At 33.3% G+C, this 21,540-nt stretch overlaps 3 protein-coding genes across 3 annotated transcripts in view; 2 read left to right on the top strand and 1 right to left on the bottom strand.

The window, feature by feature from the left end:
- Window positions 429-6,220, top strand: LOC109328764 (phosphoenolpyruvate carboxykinase [ATP] 1-like). The gene is made up of 12 exons (XM_019562376.1): window positions 429-757; window positions 1,166-1,374; window positions 1,505-1,658; window positions 1,906-1,990; window positions 3,531-3,631; window positions 3,740-4,038; window positions 4,150-4,323; window positions 4,423-4,488; window positions 5,135-5,313; window positions 5,408-5,577; window positions 5,788-5,956; window positions 6,062-6,220. Exons 1-12 carry the CDS (start codon window positions 486-488, stop codon window positions 6,203-6,205), a joined length of 2,022 nt encoding a protein of 673 aa, XP_019417921.1. The 5' UTR covers window positions 429-485; the 3' UTR covers window positions 6,206-6,220.
- Window positions 7,532-9,637, bottom strand: LOC109328712 (ubiquitin-fold modifier-conjugating enzyme 1). The gene is made up of 3 exons (XM_019562302.1): window positions 9,216-9,637; window positions 9,053-9,114; window positions 7,532-7,962 (listed from the first exon to the last, which is right to left on the bottom strand). Exons 1-3 carry the CDS (start codon window positions 9,546-9,548, stop codon window positions 7,833-7,835), a joined length of 525 nt encoding a protein of 174 aa, XP_019417847.1. The 5' UTR covers window positions 9,549-9,637; the 3' UTR covers window positions 7,532-7,832.
- LOC109328126 overlaps window positions 12,694-21,540 on the top strand; it is a 16,271-nt gene continuing 7,424 nt past the window's right edge. Inside the window, exons 1-10 of the mRNA XM_019561426.1 lie at window positions 12,694-12,954; window positions 13,172-13,331; window positions 13,855-13,947; window positions 14,318-14,420; window positions 14,590-14,752; window positions 17,896-18,070; window positions 18,598-18,726; window positions 18,817-19,419; window positions 19,538-20,155; window positions 20,708-20,773. Of these exons, the coding sequence (XP_019416971.1) occupies window positions 12,752-12,954; window positions 13,172-13,331; window positions 13,855-13,947; window positions 14,318-14,420; window positions 14,590-14,752; window positions 17,896-18,070; window positions 18,598-18,726; window positions 18,817-19,419; window positions 19,538-20,155; window positions 20,708-20,773 (2,313 nt within the window). The 5' untranslated portion in view covers window positions 12,694-12,751. The remainder of the gene's footprint in view (window positions 12,955-13,171; window positions 13,332-13,854; window positions 13,948-14,317; window positions 14,421-14,589; window positions 14,753-17,895; window positions 18,071-18,597; window positions 18,727-18,816; window positions 19,420-19,537; window positions 20,156-20,707; window positions 20,774-21,540) is intronic.

Here is a 21,540-nt window from a genome sequence, read left to right on the forward strand (position 1 = left end):
AATGTTAAAATATATATTATATATCAAGTCTGTAGAAATATTTATGTTGTGCATATATATATAAGATTATAAATAAATTCCATACATGCACATTATCCATTAAATAATGAGAAGCATTTAACACGAGCACCAAATCAAATCCTCCTCAACAAATGTTCATCCTAGTTAGTTATTTCATCATGCTGACTGTTACATAATAATCCCCTTTTCATAAAATTTAATAATAAGACATAAATGATTTTCAACTCCTTGTCATCATTACTTGTAATCGTAAGAATAAAAATGTTACCCTAAGAAAAAGTCAAAAGATCACCATGGTCACCTTAACTTGGGGTAAGGTAAACCGCAAAGTGTGGTAAACTGAGTCTTACCTATAAAACCAAACCGATATATATTCATATATCAACATAAGTTTCAATTGCATACATAGCACATTAACAACAAAAAAACATCTTTTATTGGAGACTTAACTAGTGCTACTTATTATGGCAACAAATGGATCATCAAATTTCAACTTTTCAAGAAGTTATAGTACCAATTCCAGGCTTCCATTGATTCAAACCCATATTCCTGAAACAGAAGCTGTGTGCCATGATGATAGCACTCACCCTATTAAAGCTCAAACCATTGATGAGCTTCATTCTCTTCAGAAGAAAAAAACATCAACTCCTTCAACTCCTATTAGATCACCATTGGCTGGTTCTTTTTCCAATTTGAATGATCTAGAACGCCATGCTCAGAAACTTCAATCTATCAGGTAGAAACTCAGCTAATCATGCTTCAAGAATAATATGTACTATTCATTATACTTCAATTTTTATGTTATGAATTTAAAATTTACATAGATTTACATATATTCTTATGCAAATTATTTGAAGCAACTTTGATGTATGTTTATACTCTTCATAATATTTATGAATAATACAATAACTCTCCATATAGCATGGCTGTTATATGAATGATATACAACAACTTCCACATAAACGTTGTTAATCATGCCTATATACTACAACCCTCACATAGAAAACACTCATAAATACATTTATATATCTAAAATGCGTGCTATTCAACTTCAAGTCGCATAGTGGTTTATGATGCATTGATTCCAATAGAGATTCACAAACATTAGCTAATTTGATTGGTGTGCTTGGATTTTGGTTTGTAGTGCATCTTTGGCGTCATTGACGAGGGAGACAGGGCCTAGGGTGGTGAGCGGAGACCCAGCCAGCAAGGGCACCGAGAGCCCTAATAAGGGGAGGGCGGCGGCAGCGGCGGCCGTTGATCAACACCACCTACATCATGGTCCTCCAAAGTTTAATGTCAGTGATAGTGCCCTCAAATTCACCCACGTCCTCTATAACCTCTCCCCTGCTGGTAATGTATATAACTATTAGTCTATTATCATATCATTTCTAATTTTGTCGGGTACTATAGTCTATAATTCTATATGTTTATATCTAATTAGTAACATGCATGCATTTGTGACATTTGATATTTTGTTAAGAGCTTTACGAGCAAGCGATTAAATATGAGAAAGGATCATTCGTGACATCAACGGGAGCGTTAGCCACGCTTTCGGGAGCAAAGACTGGACGATCTCCCCGTGACAAAAGGGTTGTGAAGGATGAGACCACTGAAAATCACCTTTGGTGGGGAAAGTGAGTGATATTTTATGTTTTCTTTGCAACTTCACCATTTTATTATGAGAATGGACTATCTCCTAGTATAAGGAGATAAGTCATTTTCTTCTGCTAGTAAAATTATGACATGTGTATGTTTTATCATTTTACATGTCACATTTTTACTGAGATACCTTTATTCTCTATTATTATGACATGTCAATTCTTATATGTGAGTGACTTAACCATTTGATCCTCAAGCCAAGTCTTATATATGCTAATGCAGGGGCTCACCAAATATTGAAATGGACGAAGAGACATTCTTAATCAATAGAGAAAGAGCTGTTGATTACTTGAACTCCCTTGAAAAGGTACACAATAATAATATATATTATATTACTCATATATGTTAATCTCAAACTTAATTCCTAATTTCTTATAATATAATATTTGGTCAATAATAACATTCAAGATCAATAGATGAATGCTATTAAAATATTAGTCTTATGTCTAACGGGATTAGGAGATTTACCATTTCTTATAATATGATTCAAGTAATTAAGATGAGATGAGTAAAAATTAAGTTAAATTATATTCCTAAAAAAATAGTAGTGACTTGCAAATATTTGTACGAAACTGTGCCCCAATAGTTTTATATACTTTTATTAATGATGGTGATGGGAAAATGATGATTCATTCCCATAATCCTATGACACGACCATTTCCATTAAGTTGACTTAAATTGCAAATGTACGTGCGAATGAGTAATACATAATAACTTGAGATAAGATGAAATCACAACATTTGTGTATCCAACTCATCAATGCTTGTGAGTTGGAGTGACGTGTCTTTGCGTATTATACTTCATAGATAATCACATGTCATGAAACCAAAAAGGATAATTACATATCTTTGGACATTCAATACTAATTAACAAGTAGTTGATTTGTCATATACTCGTATCAATTAAGATCCATTGAGAGAGACATATTACAATTTCATTGACTAAATATATCTGGTTGCTTAACTTTGATTTTTAGTTTGTCAACTCACCTTAGAAATAAGAAAAGAGAGATAATTGAAGACTAAATACTCATTTTAATCCTTCATTTTTTTTCCGACTTTACTAGATTAGTCATTCAAAAAAAGAAAATACCTAAAATGGTTCCAAAAAATTTCAAATGTATTAGTCTTTTTTTAACATGTTTTACAACATTTGGTATGGACTAGTTGGACCAAAAAAGACTAATTTAACTCATATTTGAAATTTTTGGGATCATTTTCTTTTATTTATTAAAGGACTAAACTAGTAATGTCGAAAAATATGATAGACTAAAATGAGTATTTACTGGGATCCTAGCTAAGGTTGCTTGAGGAATAAAAGTTTCCAAAATCACAAGCTATATCTAAATTCATGTGGAAGACCAAGACTGGTTTTCCAGTAATCTATAGCAAATACATTCCTTATCCTTTCTAAATCTTCCTAGTTCCATCATGATCGGTCAAGGACCTAGCTAGAAATTTATGTAGTGAGTGTAAAAATAGTATAAAACTACAAAATTTTAAAAACCATAATCAATTTTAATGTATACTACTTTAATGCCATACATTAATGAAAGAATTTATCTTAGTTAACATTGTTGTCAATAAATAATTCGCCTAATGCAAGTAACTTTTGTCCACCATGTTTATGGAAGAATCTATGGAAAAGTTGGTCAGGGATCAGGGTGGAATTGAATAAGACTTTCTCCAACATGTACTATTGAATAATTGACACACTCTTAAGATATGCCTATGTTGCAGCAACCAACTTTAATCATAAGATATGATGCAGCCAATTTTGAATAATTGATACAACTAATGATCATCAATGACTAGTTTTTCTGACCTTGTAAATTGGTCTGAATTCAGGTTTTTGTGAATGACCAATTTCTGAATTGGGATCCAGAACACAGAATCAAGGTCCGAATTGTGTCTGCAAGAGCTTATCACTCCCTATTTATGCACAACATGTGAGTAATAATGCACAATCTTCATAACAAAATTATTGGGCACAAAATTGTAAAAGTAATTAACTATCAAATACATGTATATAAATTGTGGAGAGAAAATTTTGATAGGTGCATTCGACCCACTTTTGAAGAACTAGAAGAATTTGGAACTCCAGACTTTACTATATACAATGCTGGACAATTCCCATGCAACCGTTACACACACTACATGACTTCATCAACTAGCATAGACATTAACCTATCAAGGAAAGAAATGGTGATTCTTGGAACACAATATGCTGGAGAAATGAAGAAAGGTCTCTTTAGTCTAATGCATTATCTCATGCCATTGCGTAATATTCTCTCCCTACACTCTGGATGCAACATGGGCAAAGAAGAAGATGTTGCACTGTTTTTTGGATTATCAGGTATATTGGAGGGGTACCCTTTAATTATGGAGGCATTACTTTATTCAATTGCCTATCAATGTTGTATGGTGTTGAGTTTTCATTAATATTTTTAATGTTTCATCGTTATAGGTACCGGAAAGACAACTCTTTCTACCGATCCTAATCGGTATTTAATTGGAGACGATGAGCACTGCTGGAGTGAAAATGGGGTGTCGAATATTGAAGGAGGTTGCTATGCAAAGTGTATTGATCTTGCAAAGGATAAAGAACCAGAAATCTGGAATGCTATTAAATTTGGAACTGGTAACAATCTTGTATTTACAAAAGACTTACTTTGCATTACTGTATTGGTTTTCTATGGTTCCACCTGACAGACAATATTTTACCTGCCTTTGTTTACAGTTGTTGAAAATGTTGTCTTTGATGAGTATAATCGAGAAGTAGATTACACAGACAAATCTGTAACTGGTAAGTATTACTGAATACATTTCTAGAGAAAGGCTACATATGATATATGTATTAACCTATAACAAAGTTAACTTCTCAGTGTAAATCATGTCTTTAACCACTACAACAACAAGACTTAATCCAATGTCATAATGTTTTGTCATAAATCATGTCCACTACATATGCATTGATCTCTAAATATTTCTTAATCCTTTCGCCTATGGTTTTTCTTGGCTTTCATCTTCCTCTAGAAATTAGAGTATCCTTCATTTAATTTACTCTCCTTATTGGGGCTTCTAATATTCTCCTCTAAACATGTCTAAACTACTTAAGTTATGATTCTACCACCTTTTCTATAATAGGAGTCAACTCAACTTTCTTAATGCATTCATTCTTAATCCTATCTTGTCTAGTGTATCCACTTATCCAACACAATATTGTCATCTAAGTCACCTGAGTTTATTTTCTTTGTTGACTTTTACCACCCAACACTGTGTTGTTTCTTATTGGTGGTGTAAAACTTTGTGTATTAAACATTAACTAACAGTATCAGGATTATTATGAAATAACTACATACTGAAAACTTATTATATTCCTAGTTTATGACACCAAAATCTAGGATTCATGCTGAACAGTATTTTTGACTTTTGAGTATTTGGTATTGCAGAGAACACTCGTGCAGCATATCCTATTGAGTACATACCCAATGCTAAGATACCATGTGTTGCTCCTCATCCAAAGAATGTCATTCTTCTAGCTTGTGATGCATTTGGTGTGCTTCCACCAGTAAGCAAGTTGAGCCTGGCCCAAACCATGTACCATTTCATCAGTGGCTACACAGCTCTGGTACTTGTGATACCTTTCTATACCTTTATTTGATGACACAATATGTTATTCCTGCATGTACAAGTAGTCATAGTTAATATAATGCATGGAACAGGTTGCTGGTACAGAAGATGGTATAAAAGAGCCACAAGCCACATTCTCTGCTTGTTTTGGAGCAGCATTTATAATGATGCATCCTACCAAATATGCAGCCATGCTGGCTGAAAAGATGCAGCAGCATGGAGCTACAGGATGGCTTGTCAATACCGGCTGGTCGGGAGGAAGGTTTGGACTAGATAATGCATCTAGAGTGATGATATTTTCACCTTCTTTTTTTCCACATCTCCTTTTACCCGATTTTATAACCATTGATCATCTGCTTATGGTCAATGATTATATATCAAGTGTAAGAAAGGGTGTGGAAAAAACGGTGAGAATATCTTTTGACATATTTTCTCCTCTCTAATATGAGATTTTCTTTTCTATGATTGGCAGATATGGAATAGGCAACCGGATCAAGTTAGTTTACACCAGGAAAATCATTGATGCCATTCATTCTGGTACCCTTTTGGATGCTGAGTACACTAAGACTGATGTATTTGGGCTTGAGATGCCAACAGCATTAGAGGGTGTCCCTTCTGAAATCTTGAACCCAGAGAATACTGTTAGTATATAATCAGTACTCTTTGCCACTAAGTTTTCTCTTATTAAGTGTCAAAATTGTTAAGATATGAATTGCACTCATGTAAAAAATCTACTTATATTGCAGTGGTCTGACAAGGAGGCCTACAAAGAAACACTATTGAAATTAGCAAGTCTATTCAAGAATAATTTTGAAGTATTCGCCACCTACAAGATAGGGGAAGATCAAAGCTTGACTGAAGAAATTCTTTCTGCTGGTCCTATCTTCTAAAGAGAGCACTTCCAGTTCAATGAAGAAATGGAAGCAAAGTATCAGAAGCAACAGATTCATGATGTGTTTGAGATATGCTATTACCATTTGAGTTTAAAAGTATCCCTTCAGTAGTTTCCATTTGAGGATATTTGTTTTTTAGTTGGCTTGATTATATGACCATCCCTTCTTTATTATTTACCTTTCGGTCCAAATTGTTAATTTGTGTGTACTTTATTGTGATATGAGAATTTGCTACTGCCCCTTCTTTTTTGCTGGCTTGTTTTCAATTGTCAAGTAAAAGATTGAGACATCTGAAAGAAAGATGGAATTAACAATGTGCTTCACTTGACAAATTAAGAACCTAAAGGTCTATTTTGTAGCAATTTGGAAGATCTTATAAAATTTTAATTTTGAGTGTATGAAAACAGTTTATAAAAGTAAGCCTATGAAAAGAGCATACAACCTTCCTATAACCTCTTTTAGCTTGTTTCAATAAGCTTATGAAAAAACCTACTGATTAAAGGATAAGTAAGCTATTAAGTCAAACATGCACTTAAATTGCATTAAAAAAAGAAGGGGTTCAACTGATAGATAGTGCTGCAACTTTTTGGCAGCAGTGAAAACCGGGAGCACATCTGCTCACAAGCAGTGGCACATGGAGTGACACATTGTTTTGGGACAACAGATGTCCACCCGTGAAAACCACAATGAAATTCATAACCGCTAAGCCAACTCTTCACATCCAATGGATCTCGTCTCATTGCATGCCTTTCATTGGTGACAAACTATAAGGGGAGCAGTTCCCATAAGCTATGTGGCAAGCATAAAAAAATGTGACCAACAACGTTATAATGGTGAATAAAGGAGAACATGAAACCTCAAAACCCTTTCATCAGGTCTATAATTTGAAAAAGGATTTCAGTTTTAACAAAGTACTAGAAGAGAAAATAAGAAGAAGGCTGCAGGAGCAGGAAAGAAGTCAAACTTAAGGACACATCTGCAACTTCATTTCCAAAATCAAATTCAGTTATAGAAAATGACAGTATAAAGACAAAATTCTGATGAATTATATACAATGATGAACTTAGATTATATCAAATAGTTCTCAGCAGGTGACACAAAAAAATGCTAGCTGAGCATTGAGCACTTGAAGTTAACAATATTCAGAAAACAATATAGCCATAAGTTAAAAAGGTGTGACTTGGACCAAGATTGACCAAAACATCATTTGCTTTGCAATTGCTACCATATCTAAAGTCTAAAGAAATGTATTCATAACTTGCATGTAAACAATTTAATCATCATCACCCAATGAGGTATTATCAATGGAAAAGGGTAAGACAATTTTTCAATCCAATACAAAATTGAAAGTCAAGTGAAGGCAAAAACCATCAACTCTAGCTGATAGATATTTTCAATCTGAAATATAACAGTTGGCCACAGTATGTAGGTATAAAAAAGGTGGTCCAGTGCATAAGGATACATGTATATAGATAGTGTGTAGGAATCTCAACTCCTAAAATCTGCAGATACATGCATATACTTCATAATGTGGTCATACAGCTCATTTTATTTTATTTTTACCAATCAGGTGAACACAAAAACTTGAGTTCTACTTTTACAACTCCAATGAGACACAGAATAACTAAGACTCGGTTGATGTGGTTGCATCGTCTTTGTGCTTGATCATACCAGAATCCACAAGAATGGGAATCTCTGCTGCAAGCCACGGGGCAAGGCCTAAGCAAAGTGCATGTGCTATACCAAATCTAGGGCTGCAAGGATAGAAAATCACATTATTTAGAATTCAGCAAAACTTGAGGGTGCTCAAATAAAATTTCCAATCACAAAATTAACATCAAGTTATCACTAAAAGTACGTAATCTATCTTAAGGGATTTCACATTTTTTATTTTTTTCTAAGTAGCTATCAACAAAGGCAGAGATTGCATTTCCACAACAATTTCAAACCATCATTGGAAGTCGGAACAGCACTCTTGAAATTGAAATAATAAGGTCCACCTCAAAACTCTGCTACAGTTAATTATGAGTCATGCTAAGCTATCTTATTATGCCTTTGCAAAAAGGACTCTAGATGTTCGTGGTTATTACTTTTATTTTTTAATAATAAAAGAAATATTATAAGAGAACATAAAATTACAAGAGATGAGGATATGTCATCCTCACAAGGCAAAAGAACAAGAAGCAAATAAAACTTTAGGCGCCAGAGATAGGCGACAAAACAAACCAATCCATGCATATCTAACAAAGGGGCACCACTAAAAAGCCCATGGTGGGAACTCAGAACATCAAAGGGGCACAAAAAAAGTAACCTTGTCCAAAGTTAAATTCTAGGGTAAAAAAAGGAGTCATTTAAGATAATTATGCACCAATTGTGATTCACATCATTGTTCTATTTACACATTCAGTTCAGTGCCAGATTCATTAATGAAATAGTTTCAAGTTCTCAATCTTTCAATTGTCTACTGTCTAGTTTCTTTTTCACAACGAGAAACACAGCCACAAATAAGCCCCTAGTTATTAGTATGACCTCAAATTCCTATCCATTTCTGTCCAAAACATAGCATAATAGTACAAAAGTAAAGGGTAGCATTTGGGAGACAGTAGACATGTTAGAACTTAGAAGTGATGGACCATAAAATATGAATCATATTTACACATTATAAATAGAACATAAAAGGGTTTGTGGCTTACATTTTGGTTCCAAATAGCGGATAGAACCAAAGATAATAGATCATAATCATTTTAATAATATCTCAAAACCTACCCATATATATAACTTCTTCCCGGAAAAACCAATAAAATAACACAATAAAATAACAAAAAAGTGACATTAAAAAAGTACCAATTTTTAGCCCATAGAGGCTTAAAATGCACAGTCAAGCATATCTTCCCTCCTCTATACATCTGAAACACAAAACCCCACAAAACATTTCAACATTCCAATAACCACAAAACAAAATTTGAAAACAAATTTCAAATTTTTATAATAAAATAAAAGACTTTACCTTATGGGTCTTGCCATCCAATTCAGGAAGTTCAAGTTCAGGAGCGGTGGAAGGATAAGTGATAGGAATATCAAATTGGAGATCAAATTCATACTTTAGAAGATTATAAACATACCAACATTTACCAGTCCAACGTGTCCCTTCAGGATTGGATGCAGAAATACGGAACCAATCGTTATCATTGGATTTGTTCATCTGGGTGTAGGTTATAAGAGCCTTGTATTCTTCCTTCAACCTCTGTGTCCATAAAGCTCCGTCGCGAGGACCAGCTTTTGTTGATAACAAAGGGATTTGGGTTAAGGTCGATTTCGTATTTGGGTCCCAACCTTCCATTGTTTCTTTCTTCTCTCTTCTTCGCTTACAATTCACGCTTGCGTTTTTGGTTTTGATGATTCAGGGTTCTGAATTTGTGTCAAAATGAAATTTATGATTTTATACCATGAAAGGTTCGGGTTTTTTAATGCCATGAAGGGTTCGGATTTTTAATGCGGTAAAAGTTCGGGTTTTTAATGCGGTAAAGGTTAGGTTTTTTTTTTATGTTTTATCATGTTGTTAACAGGTAGACATCTGTTATCTTAAAACAATGTGTTATTATTTATGATTGGTCAAAAAAATAATTATTTATTAAAATTTTAATTTAAATATAATTTTTTAATAAATTATAATTATTAGGACATAGAGTCACAAACATTGTGGGAGTAGATGTACTCCCACTGTTAACCGGAAAAAAGAGAACAGTTTGTTTTTACAAATGTAACAATTGAATAAAATGGATTCCGTGAATTCGGACTAAAAAGGGATTGACGCAATTGATTAAGGATGAAAATAAATTAATATTGATTGAAAATTTAATTTGTTATTTAGGTTAATAAAATTTATTTATAATCCATCTAGTTGAGTTTGAACTTAAAATTAATTTTGCTAAGTAAACAAGTTAAATTTGTTGAATAAACTAGTGAAATTAAGTTTGTTAAATAAACAAGTTAAATTAAATTTATAATCCTCTGCGACTCGTATTTATGACATTAAGGGCTTATAATTATCGAGTTCTGAAGACTCCCTTTAGGGGATAAAGTACTATAAAGTTTTTTTGTATTATCACGAATATCCTTTCACATTTTTTGTAATAAACTAATATCTTTTGAGTACGTGGTTGCTCTCCCAACAAGTGTCGCTTTCAGGTATCAAACTGTTAACTTTTTGTCATCCTATGGATCTAGCAGAGCCTTACACCGCTGGATCAATATTTTGTTGAATACTGCAAATATACTTAAGCTCAATAGATGGCACGCTCAGTAAATTCTAGAGTCAGAAATCACATGTCAAGATCGAAGCATTAAAACTCAAGTGATAATAATTCTTATAATCATTCATGAATGAATTGTTAAGATTAAATGTTAAGATTAAATGTTAGTTTACGGTCACATAACCACATAGATTTTTTGTGTGCTTATCTTTTAATTTTAAATAAAATTTGATGATATTTATTAATCGTTATTGTTTCTCATGTCAAACTTTAGTAGGTCGACTCTAATTAGTAAATATATTTATTAACAAAATTCACAAATTATATATATATATATATAATATTTCTTCTACTTAATTATTTAATGATTTTTCTTTCTAACTAATCATTGTAATAATATTTTGGTAACAAAAATAATTATTATGCGCACATCATCCACTAATAATTTATATTACTTTTGTTTGAAAGTTAATAATAGTTAATATATAAATGGTGAATGATTTATTGATAGTATAAAAAACACTTACATCATCAGTGTATATATATTAAATCCTTAAGTATATATGCTTACCAAATCATAATGATTGACATCATAAATTTGACATTTTTAAAATTCATTTTTTCAATTGTTTTGGTTTAATTTTCATTCTGCTCATTTAAATGTGGTTGATAAGGTTATAATAGTCAAATATAGTGAGCAATTTGATACATTTGTTGAAGTTTTATGGTAATGGTGTGTTTGTTGAATAGTAGAAAATGAAAGAAGAAATCAAATGCAAAATGTAAAACTTAATATAACAAATAAATTTCTAAGATCACCCTAATTTGGATAGAAGTTGAGTGATTGATTCCAAATGTTGGGATTATATTTACAGTGGAGAAGTGTAAAGAAATTTATCTTTAAATTTGGTTTCCTAAGTTACTTATCAAATTTACCTAAAATTGTGCACCGAAAGTGTAAATTTTGTACACTGTTAACATATCATTCACCGTTAATTTGTATTACTTTTGTTTCAAAGTCAATGGTGATTAACATATAAATGGTAAATGATTCACTAATGATATAAAAAACACTTCAACCGTTAGTATATACACATTAAGTCCTTAAATATATCCGCTTAACAAATCAAAACAATTGACATTGTAAATTTGACATTTTTTAAAAATTCATTTTCAATTGTTTTGGTTTAATTTTTCCTATTCATTTAGATATGGTTGATTTGGTTATAATAGTCAAATATGGGGAGCCATTTGACACATTTGTTGAAGTTTTATGCTAATGGTGTGTTTGTTGAATAGTAAAAAACGAGAGAATAAATCAAATGTAAAACCTTAATATAACAAACAAATTTAACAGAAGTTGAGTGCTTCAACCCAAATATTAGGATTGTATTCATAGTGAAAAAGTTTAAAGAAGAAACTTAGGAAACCAAATTTAAAGATAAATTTCTTTAGACTTTTTCATTATAAATAGAATCCTAACATTTGGGTTGAACCACTCAACTTCTGTCAAAATTAGGATAATCTTCAAATCACTATAATTTTTCCTAAGTTACTCTTTAAATTTAGAGAAGTGAGAGGAAGAGAGAAATGAGAAGAAAGAAGAAACTGAATTAATGAAGCAATGCCCACAATTTAATGTGTCAATGTTTAACCTGATATTTCTAAAAATGATGTGTTAGGGTATCTCGATGTAAATTTTTCTCTAAACCAAATACTTTTCATTATGACTAATATGAATGTTGAATGTTAACTTGGGTAACATTTATTCTTTCTTCATATTTTTGAAGACACTCATCAATGCCTCACAACTATATGTATGGCAACATGTTAAAAAGTTGGATAACCAAAAATATCAAAATAAAATAGATGAACTAAATTGCACATTAAAAAAAACTAGGAATAAAATTTTAATTAAACATAAAGAACAGAAGCTTGTTTTTAAAGTTAAAAAACCAGAAACGAAAATGGTTTTCTTCATAAAACATTTTAAAAAATTAAATTTTATCAAACCAAGGAGGTCCTATAAAAGGCTAAAAAACTCCGAAATCGCCGCTCTCCATTTAAAATAAAAAAAGCACTTAATAATTTTGTGTTGTTGATAATGATAATAAGAAACTTTGTTCCACGCAATGAGTACCCAAATTTCCCACTCACAAATTCCATCGTCTCATTCTGTGAGTAATTAGAATCATAATCTCTGCTTTTGTTGCTTCAATTCCATTTTTTCAAAATCTCCAACTTCCATTTTCATCCTCTTTCAAAACCCTAACACCTTTCGTCTCCATTAATGGCCGCTCCTACAAGAGATCAAGCTCTCTCTCTCCTCGCCGCCGCCAACAACCACGGCGACGTCAACGTCAAAACCTCATCTCTCAAACAAGCCAAAGACATTCTCCTCTCCGTCGAGCCTTCTATCGCCGCTGAACTCTTCCCTTACTTGCTCGACCTTCAGTCTTCTCCCGAATGCCTCCTTCGCAAATTGCTCATTCAGTTAGTTCTTTTCTTAATCGTTTCCAACTCTTCATTTTTTATATGCTTCTGTTCATTCTCTAGTTCATAGTGCTGAATTTGTTATTAGTTAGCTTGTTGATGTTAATTACTTGTGCTAGCTATATGTGTAATGTGTTTCACTCTCCACACGTGTGTTTGTGTGAATTTTTGTTATTTTATTTTAAATTTTGAATGTGCTTCCTTCACTGAATTCCAGGGTGATTGAGGAAATTGGTTTTAAAGCAGTTGAGCATACTCCTTCACTGGTGTCTATTCTGTTGTTATTTTTACGAGATGCCGATGTAGTGGTTGTACAACAAACTATTGTTAGTGGCATAAATATATTCACTAGAGCCTTTGAGGAGTTGATTGTGCAGGTACTATGGTTTTGTGCAGTTTTTTTTATAGTCTTGTGTTTATAATATTATACTATTATAGCGTATTCGTGTTATTTTGAACATCTTTTAGTTAGCTTAAGACAACAAAACAAAAACTTGGTTCTGTTATGTGTTTAGCGTCCGGGTAAAACAGAACAGAATGTGTCAAAAGACTGAAAAGTAGGACATGTGCAGGTACTCTGGTGGTACCAATGACAACAAAACAGTACAGTTGGTGCTGTTTTGTTCCATTGTATTCTGCCTGTGCACCAAGCTACCTTATTATTCCTAGAATCCTAGTGGTTGATGAAATCACTGGTCATTGGTTCATGAATTATGCAAGACCTTATTAGTTGTTTTAGTATTCCCCCGGATTCAGGTTATGCTGCACCTTCTGTAGTGTCTTTTGCTCATTTGTTTCTGATAAAGGAAGAAATTCATTAAGATTAAGAGCCTCATAGTTTCCTGACTTTGCTATGTTGTATGCTACTGGCAAGTGACATTAATTTGGAATACTGAACAGTGTCAACAAAATGGTAATGTTGAGAGGTGGCTGGAAGAGGTTTGGATGTGGATGCTCAAGTTCAAGGATGCTGTTTTTGGGATTGCCCTGGAGGTAAGCTTCTTCTGCTTTTAAAATCCATTGTTGTTGCCATAATTGCCTGGGGATATTTGCACACATCTTACTGTTATCAGGTTTTACTATCCTCAGAAATTGTGACATGTTGGAAGGTGATTAGATTTGAAATATACTGGTTAATTATCATACCCTAGTTCAAAACTTCAAGCGATGTGTTTTATTCACTGGTTTGTATCTAAATGTCATTCATTTATATTTGAAATTTCTAATGATTGTCTATTCTATTCTAGTGAATTTTGTTTATTTATTAAGAAAATGTCATCCATTACAAGTTTAGTTTGTGGTGGTGGTGGCAATGGACTTTATGTTTTTCTAATGATTGGAATTATTTTGCTTGATATTGTAGCCTGGTCCTGCTGGAACGAAGCTGCTTGCGCTGAAATTCTTGGAAACATTTGTGTTATTGTTTACATCTGACATCAGTGATCCTGAGAAATCAACAATAGAAGGTTTTGCATTTCAACTTTGACAATTTTTGTTGGTAGTCACACAATTAATGATTTTACTTGGAGGGCTTTATTATAACACTTTTTTTATCTCATATTCAAGTCTATGAAATGGATTTTTTGTATAATTATCATCCTCATTTATTTTATTGTTATCATCAATCCAAAACAGGAGTCAAGCAAGCTGTTAATATCTCATGGTTGGTGGGTGGTCACCCTGTTCTTGATACAGCAGTGCTCATGTTAGAGGCAAATAGGACTATTGGTATTTTATTAAATTTACTGCAGGCTGCTGGCAGTCTCCCTGGCTGCTTGACTATAACTGTTGTAAATTGGTGAGTTTTGATTCCCTATCAGTCAGTAACCTGTGTTTGCATAGCTTATTGTGCTATTCATCATTTTCTGTTGGTTGAAGGTCCTGTGCAAATTGTCTTGTAGTCCGCTTCTTATATTATGTGGTTGCATATAAAGCCTTATTCTCCGTCATTGCTTGATAAGTGATAACTAGGATTGAGATAAAACCATGTAGAATAACGATTTTTATTTTATTTAGTCTTTTTCCCAACACCTTTCGAACATTTTATTTTCTAGTTTCTACATGTACTGGGTTGTGGCTTTCCTAGCCACACTATTAATAAACTCCTGTAACTTTGGTTGTTGGTTGACCAGTTTTTCTTGTACCTTATGAAACATTGTATAAATAATTTTCCTGATGCTTTCATGTATGTTTACAAAACTAATTCTGTTTAGCTGTGTGCATATTCTGGAGTTTAGGTGTAGTTTTTTGCTTAATAACGTAACAGTATAAATTAAGTATACAACATGCTTTGAATCTTTTTTGAATGTATGCGTACCGAGTTGTACAGAGTTTTATAGTTTTTGATCTATTTGTACATTTCACTAGGGACATGCAATTGTTTTAAATACGTATGCCTCATAATTACCCTTAAAATTTTTACCTGTCTTTATCAGTTTATAGATGTAGTATATTATATGCATGCCAATAAACAAATATCTATATGATTAAAGATCATACATATTATAGATGACATCACATCTAATGTTTTGGCGGTCTCATATCACTTGTCGAATGTTTATATTTATTGTGATGGGCTTTGGTTTTAAAAATGCCATGATGCTCATATATTATATGATTTCATCTCTTAAAAACAATTAACGGCTCTAAAGTTTATCACATAACTATCTTTTGTCGCTGGTTTGACTATGTCCAAAATTATGGAGTCATCACTGAAGCAGGGACTCGTGGATAAAATAAGTTCGGCTGCTTGTTTTCTTATACCATTGCAGCATGCTGGCCAATTCTTTATGAGGAGTTAATGGCCTCAGATATGTCTACAATTGCAGTTTTTAGCAGGGTGATAGAAATCAAAAGTGATGCATTAAACGGTCATCTTGTGAATTGAGGAAAAACATAGTCGTCAAGTGATGCAGTTTAGTTTGTTGTTGTAAACTGTTAGGAGGACCATGTCTTATTTGAAATTTTGTGATGTTAGCGCATGCACAGTTAATGTATTCTATTATTTTACAACAGCTAATGCACAATTTATGTCTCAATAATTCAAAATTATATTTTGGTGGATTTGTGTTATATATATATATATATGTTTTGCTTCCTCTTTTTGGATTGTATTTATTTCTATTTTAGCATATTAATTATGCTGGAGCCATGACAGTTTATGCAACAACCCTCTGTTCTTTATTCAATTTTAGAGTTTCTTCCAAATTATTTAACAATTCTCATTCTTTTCAAATTTATCATAAGGGATACGTATGATAAACAAAGATAAAAATAAGGGTTCGAAATAAGTTCATTGAGCTTTAACCAATTGCTGTGATTCTATTTTGTACTCAAGTAATTCATTTTGATTAACAGAAAGAAGTGTTTGGAGGATTGATTTGGATCAATTTGAAAAATTCTGGATGTGGTTTGAATATCACAGGCTATGAGGTTTATGTTGTGTTTGTATGCACTGTTTATACTCTGGGGAGACTTTGAATAACTGTATGTGATAGTCGGTTCTATATTTTACCTATGCTACATATTTGTATTTACAGGAACAAAGTATTTGGATGAATTATTTAGGCCAATTTGAAAACTTCCAAAATGTTGTTGTATGTTATTTGTTATATAGATCATAGTTTGAGGTTTATGTTGTATTTGTATGCACCGTTCATACTTTGGGTAGAATTTGAATAATTGTATGGTACATTGGGGAAATTGAGGGAGATGTAAACCATAAGATTCAAGCAAGTGGAAGAAATGTTGGAGTGCGTCATGTGTCATATGTGATAGAAAAATGTCACTCAAGCTTAAGTATAAAATTTAAAATTTAATGTACAACTATAAGACTTGCAATGGTATGTGAGACTAAAATGTCAACAAGAGAATAAACTGAATATAACAAAGATGAGAGTATTGTATTGGATGAGTGGATACATCAGACAAGATAAGATTAGAAATGAATGCATTAGGGAGGAGACGATTAGAAGTGATGGCAAGTCTTATAGTTGAAACAGATGATAGAATCTCGCCTTCGGTGGTTTGAACATATGCAGAGGAGACGGTTAGAAGTTCCTGTAAAGAGAGTAGATCTAAAGGAGGTTAGCCCAATTTCTAGACACAGAAGGAGCACAAGTAACACCATAGGCGACGCAGTTAAGAAAAATTAAGAGATCAATGCTTTGTCAATAGATGTGATTTATGATAGAATATTATGCTGTCGTTTGATTCATGTAGCCGACCTCACCTAGTAGGACTAAGATTTAGTTGTTGTGTGGGACAGCGGGCCATACTAGATTATTTTTCATCTCCTAGCACCATTGCCTTTCACTCTGGCATGTATTATTTTGTAGTCAAACAATGGCAAGGGCTTGACCTGTCTGGCTGTGTCCTTTAGTGTTAGATACTCTGTTGTTGTTTTCAATATGCATGCAAACTTTTTTTCTCCAATTTAATGAATGTTTGTGTTATCAAAACAACTGTATCCAATGCATAGTAAAGGTAAGGTCAGCAACTTGGCTAGTCAGCAACATGGCTAATCAGACATTGGATTCCATCCAGAAACAAAATTCTAGGAAGATTTTGTTAAAAACATTATATGTGCATCTGGTTTTAGACATCTGTTAAAAATAGTCGACCTAGGCTGATAAATATGAATTCAAAAGAAAATATCAGTTAGGATCACTTAAATTCAAATGCTGACCATTTAACAATTGTGCATATACCTTTTGACAATTCAGTTATAATGTTTTTGTTGAAGTTCTGAATGAATGTACCCAAGTGAAAAACTCATGCTTTTTCTCCAGCTATCTGGATTTAATTTTTCTTCAGTTTTGCACAAAGTTTGTGTTGCTGTGTGGCATTACATGTATTTGCTGAGGTTGAGGTGCTATTTATCTTTTTTTGCCCCCAATCATTGTCATCTCGATCTAACCCTGTAAAGTGTTGTTTTGACAGTTTAGCAGCCATAGCAAGGAAAAGGCCACAACACTTTGATACTATTCTTTCTGCATTTCTTGATTTTGACCCAAGTTTTCAAATAGTTAAAGGATGTCATGTTGCCAGCATACAATACTCCTTTAGAACTGCTTTTTTGGGGTTTCTAAGGTGCACTTATTCACCAATATTAGAGGTAAATGTGGTTGTATTTATATTTCAATTGTCCTCCAACTTCCATGTTAATATTTATACTTAAGATAACACTTCAGTATTAAGCATCAAGGACCATATAACACTTCAGTATCAAACTTAAAATCTGAGGTCCTATTTTTTGAAGAATCTTGTAAAAAAATTCTCAAACTTGAACTCAATTTTACATCATTGAAGCTATGCCTCGTTGATGGTTAGTGCTCTAATTCATGTTTGCTTGCAAATGGAATCCTAGAACATGTCATCTAGGGATTGACTACAAGTTTCTCTTTAGTCAGTTACTGTCTTGCCTACTTCCAAGTAACATTTTCTTTCCAACATTAGTACACAGTTAAGCATTTTATAAGAACATAGCACATACTAAAAAGCATGGGTAGGAGGGGAGAAATACTATGTAAGTAGTTTTCTAATTAGGATTTTGTGCTCATAGGTATAACAAATATGGACTAATGTTCATGTGGGTAGCCATGGTTAGATATATGATCTCAGAATTATTTTATTTATTTCCAGTCAAGAGAAAGATTGATAAGGCGCCTGCGAGCTATGAATGCTGGGGATGCTGCTGATCAGGTCATTCGTCAAGTTGAGAAAATGATTAAAAATGGTGATCGTTTTACCCGTGATGCTCGAGTTAGCAAGGTAAGCAGTACTGCAAAGTAAGCTGTTGATTTCTTACATTGAGCCCCCCGCTCCATTTATATCACATTTAATTTGATTTTTAACTTTCAGGATGATCTGCCATCAACTCAGTCAGCTGTTTCTGGGGAATTATCTAGAAAAAGATTGGTTCCTCCTGATAATGAGCAATTGGCCAATGGTCACGTGGCCATCTCTAAGCGGATTCGTTCCGGCCCTGACCCTTATTTTACTTTACCACCTCAAATAAATGATTCTGGGGAAGGTCTTAATTCTGTTAATAGAGTATCACCTAATGTTCCTGTGATGGTAAGTGAATTAACTGCTGTGGAGCAAATGATTGCTTTGATTGGTGCTTTGCTTGCTGAAGGGGAAAGAGGTGCTGAATCTCTTGAAATCCTTGTTTCAAAGATTCATCCTGATCTGTTGGCTGATATTGTCATAACAAATATGAAACACTTGCCAAAGACACCCCCGCCACTAGCTGGGCATGGAAATTCGCCATCAACACGACAAGTAGTTTCCCAAGTCAGCCAGTCACAGTTTCTAGCAGCATCTACTCCGACAAATTCTGTCCAATCCTTCACTAATACTGCCCAAGCACCAATTCCTTCAACTACAGCCACTAGTTCATTACTATCTGATATCCCTAATGTCAGTAACCTTCCAGCTGATTCTAAACGTGATCCACGCAGGGTAATTTTTGCTTGGTTTTCTTTGTAAGAATTGACATTTGCCAGTTAATATTTCTGTATCTATTATTTTATAACACAACTCTTTTTGTTAACCTGAACTACCTGGTTTGAATTCTTAGGATCCCCGTCGCCTGGATCCACGGCGTGTAGCGGTAACTCCTGGAGGCATAGCTGTAACAAGTACAGATGATACCGGGGCTACAAAATTGGAGTTTGATGATCCCGTGTCTTCGATTAAGCCTGTTTCACAGCCTGTTGCAACTCGTGACGATAATACTGCAGTAGATCCCACAAACAAAATTAAAAATGATATAATCTCTGTAGCCCCCCCTGTTCGATCACCTGATTGGATAACTCCCAAAACAGAGGCGGAGAGGCCTGGAGATATTCCCCAGATTGCAGATACAAATACTTTGGATCCCTCACTCTCTCTCACTAATACAAGATTTGAGGATCTAAGTACAGTGAAAGTGTCGGATGATGCTGAAAAAAATGAGACAGATTCATTATCTGTTTTAGAGTTTGATCAGTTTTCTCTTGATGATCAAGTTGCCTCTATGTCAGAAGATACCTGTCTGGAATTGCCATCACTTCCACTGTATGTTGAGCTTTCCAAAGAGCAGGAAAGTAAGGTGAAAAACATCGCTCATAGGCAAATAATTGAGTCATATAAGCACTTGCATGGGACAGATTGTCAGCAGTTTTCCATGTCATTACTTGCTCGATTAGTAGCTCAGGTAGAAATTGTTTTTTATTTCCATGACTTTAATTCTATTGAAGATACTTTCAGATTTTGTTTTTATTTTAAATCTTTTTACATATGTAGTGTAGTAATAGTATAAAACTTCGTTTTTTGTAGCAAATTTTTGTTATTTATATGATACATTATGCTGGTCTTCATTATAAGAAATCTGGAGGCAGAACTGGAAATTTTAGACTGCAAGATTTATAGGACCATTTGGCTATTGTATCAAAATGCTCACTTAATAAAACTTATCTAGTTGGTTGTGTATCTTTTAATATATTTTTTTCCAAAATTTTTCAAAATAAATGTTTACACTGTTATTTTTGCTACTTTAAGCATGAAATTGGGAGGAACATATTTTACTTAACTTGGAATACTTAACTGCACCTATTCACTTGCAATAAGAGTCATCTGCTAAATATGTTGTACATGAACAAATTGTGTACAACATAAGGAGCTTTGGAGCATGTATGTGCTTCAACGGTTTCTTGTCTGTATACTTCTGAGAAGCACTATCAAATAATCTATTGGCCGTCACTTGCAGATTGATGACGATAATGACTTTCTTGTTATGCTGCAAAAACACATACTAGAAGACCACGTGCGAAAGGTACCCTGGCACCATTTTAATACCGGTTCCACTTTTTAATTTGTTGCTTTTCCCTGTCTTGGTTGGAGTAATAGATATTTGCTCATTTGCTGAATATTTTTCCATTGCAGTTGTTGCCACAATTTGTGGAATGTGTTGTTAAACATTTTAGTGTCTTGAAAACATGTACTTGTTTACTAGTTCAAATTATCTTTGATACTCGTGCATCACAGTCAGACTTGCACATTATTTTTGCTTAATGGATCTTAAAATTTACCAGGGTTAACATTCACTGAAGGAGGCTTAAAATCATATGATGGTATTTTATAATTAAGATATTGATTTCTCTATCCGATCATAATAAGTGTTAATAAATGCAATTATACTAATTTGGTGATGTATATATTAAAATAATAGTCGTTAATTTCCACCACTTATGTGTAGTAGATTGTCTAGTTTGATTTTTAACATCCTGGCATTTGTAGATAGATCATGAATTAGCTCAAACAATTGTTAGCGTATGTGCAAACAAGACTAGAGTATGAATCTCATATGCTTATTATGTAGTAAAATTATCCATAATTATGACGTGGGGAACATAAGAAACACTTATGGAGCTAATTGGACTATGGAGGGTGTGTCAAATAACATTAGCAGAAAGGAAAGAACTCATATTTGTCAACTATAGGAATTTGCATGCGTGGAGGCTGGGAAGCATCATAATTAAGGATTGCTTTTATTGAAGTAATTAGGCCTAACACCACCCCAAAAGCACTAGCATGAGGGGG

Source organism: Lupinus angustifolius, chromosome LG15 (genome assembly GCF_001865875.1).
Source record: "Lupinus angustifolius cultivar Tanjil chromosome LG15, LupAngTanjil_v1.0, whole genome shotgun sequence".
Lineage (NCBI taxonomy): Eukaryota > Viridiplantae > Streptophyta > Magnoliopsida > Fabales > Fabaceae > Lupinus > Lupinus angustifolius.

Bases quoted from the DNA above. Each gene is read 5' to 3' on its own strand.
- LOC109328764 (XM_019562376.1), top strand. From the start codon at position 486: ATGGCAACAAATGGATCATCAAATTTCAACTTTTCAAGAAGTTATAGT. The intron at 1,659-1,905 runs GTGAGTGATATT...ATGCTAATGCAG, and splicing joins AATCACCTTTGGTGGGGAAA to GGGCTCACCAAATATTGAAA. The intron at 5,957-6,061 runs GTTAGTATATAA...CTTATATTGCAG, and splicing joins TCTTGAACCCAGAGAATACT to TGGTCTGACAAGGAGGCCTA.
- LOC109328712 (XM_019562302.1), bottom strand. From the start codon at position 9,548: ATGGAAGGTTGGGACCCAAATACGAAATCGACCTTAACCCAAATCCCT. The intron at 9,115-9,215 runs GTAAAGTCTTTT...TTTGTGTTTCAG, and splicing joins TGGATGGCAAGACCCATAAG to ATGTATAGAGGAGGGAAGAT. The intron at 7,963-9,052 runs GTACTTTTTTAA...CTATCCTTGCAG, and splicing joins CCTCTATGGGCTAAAAATTG to CCCTAGATTTGGTATAGCAC.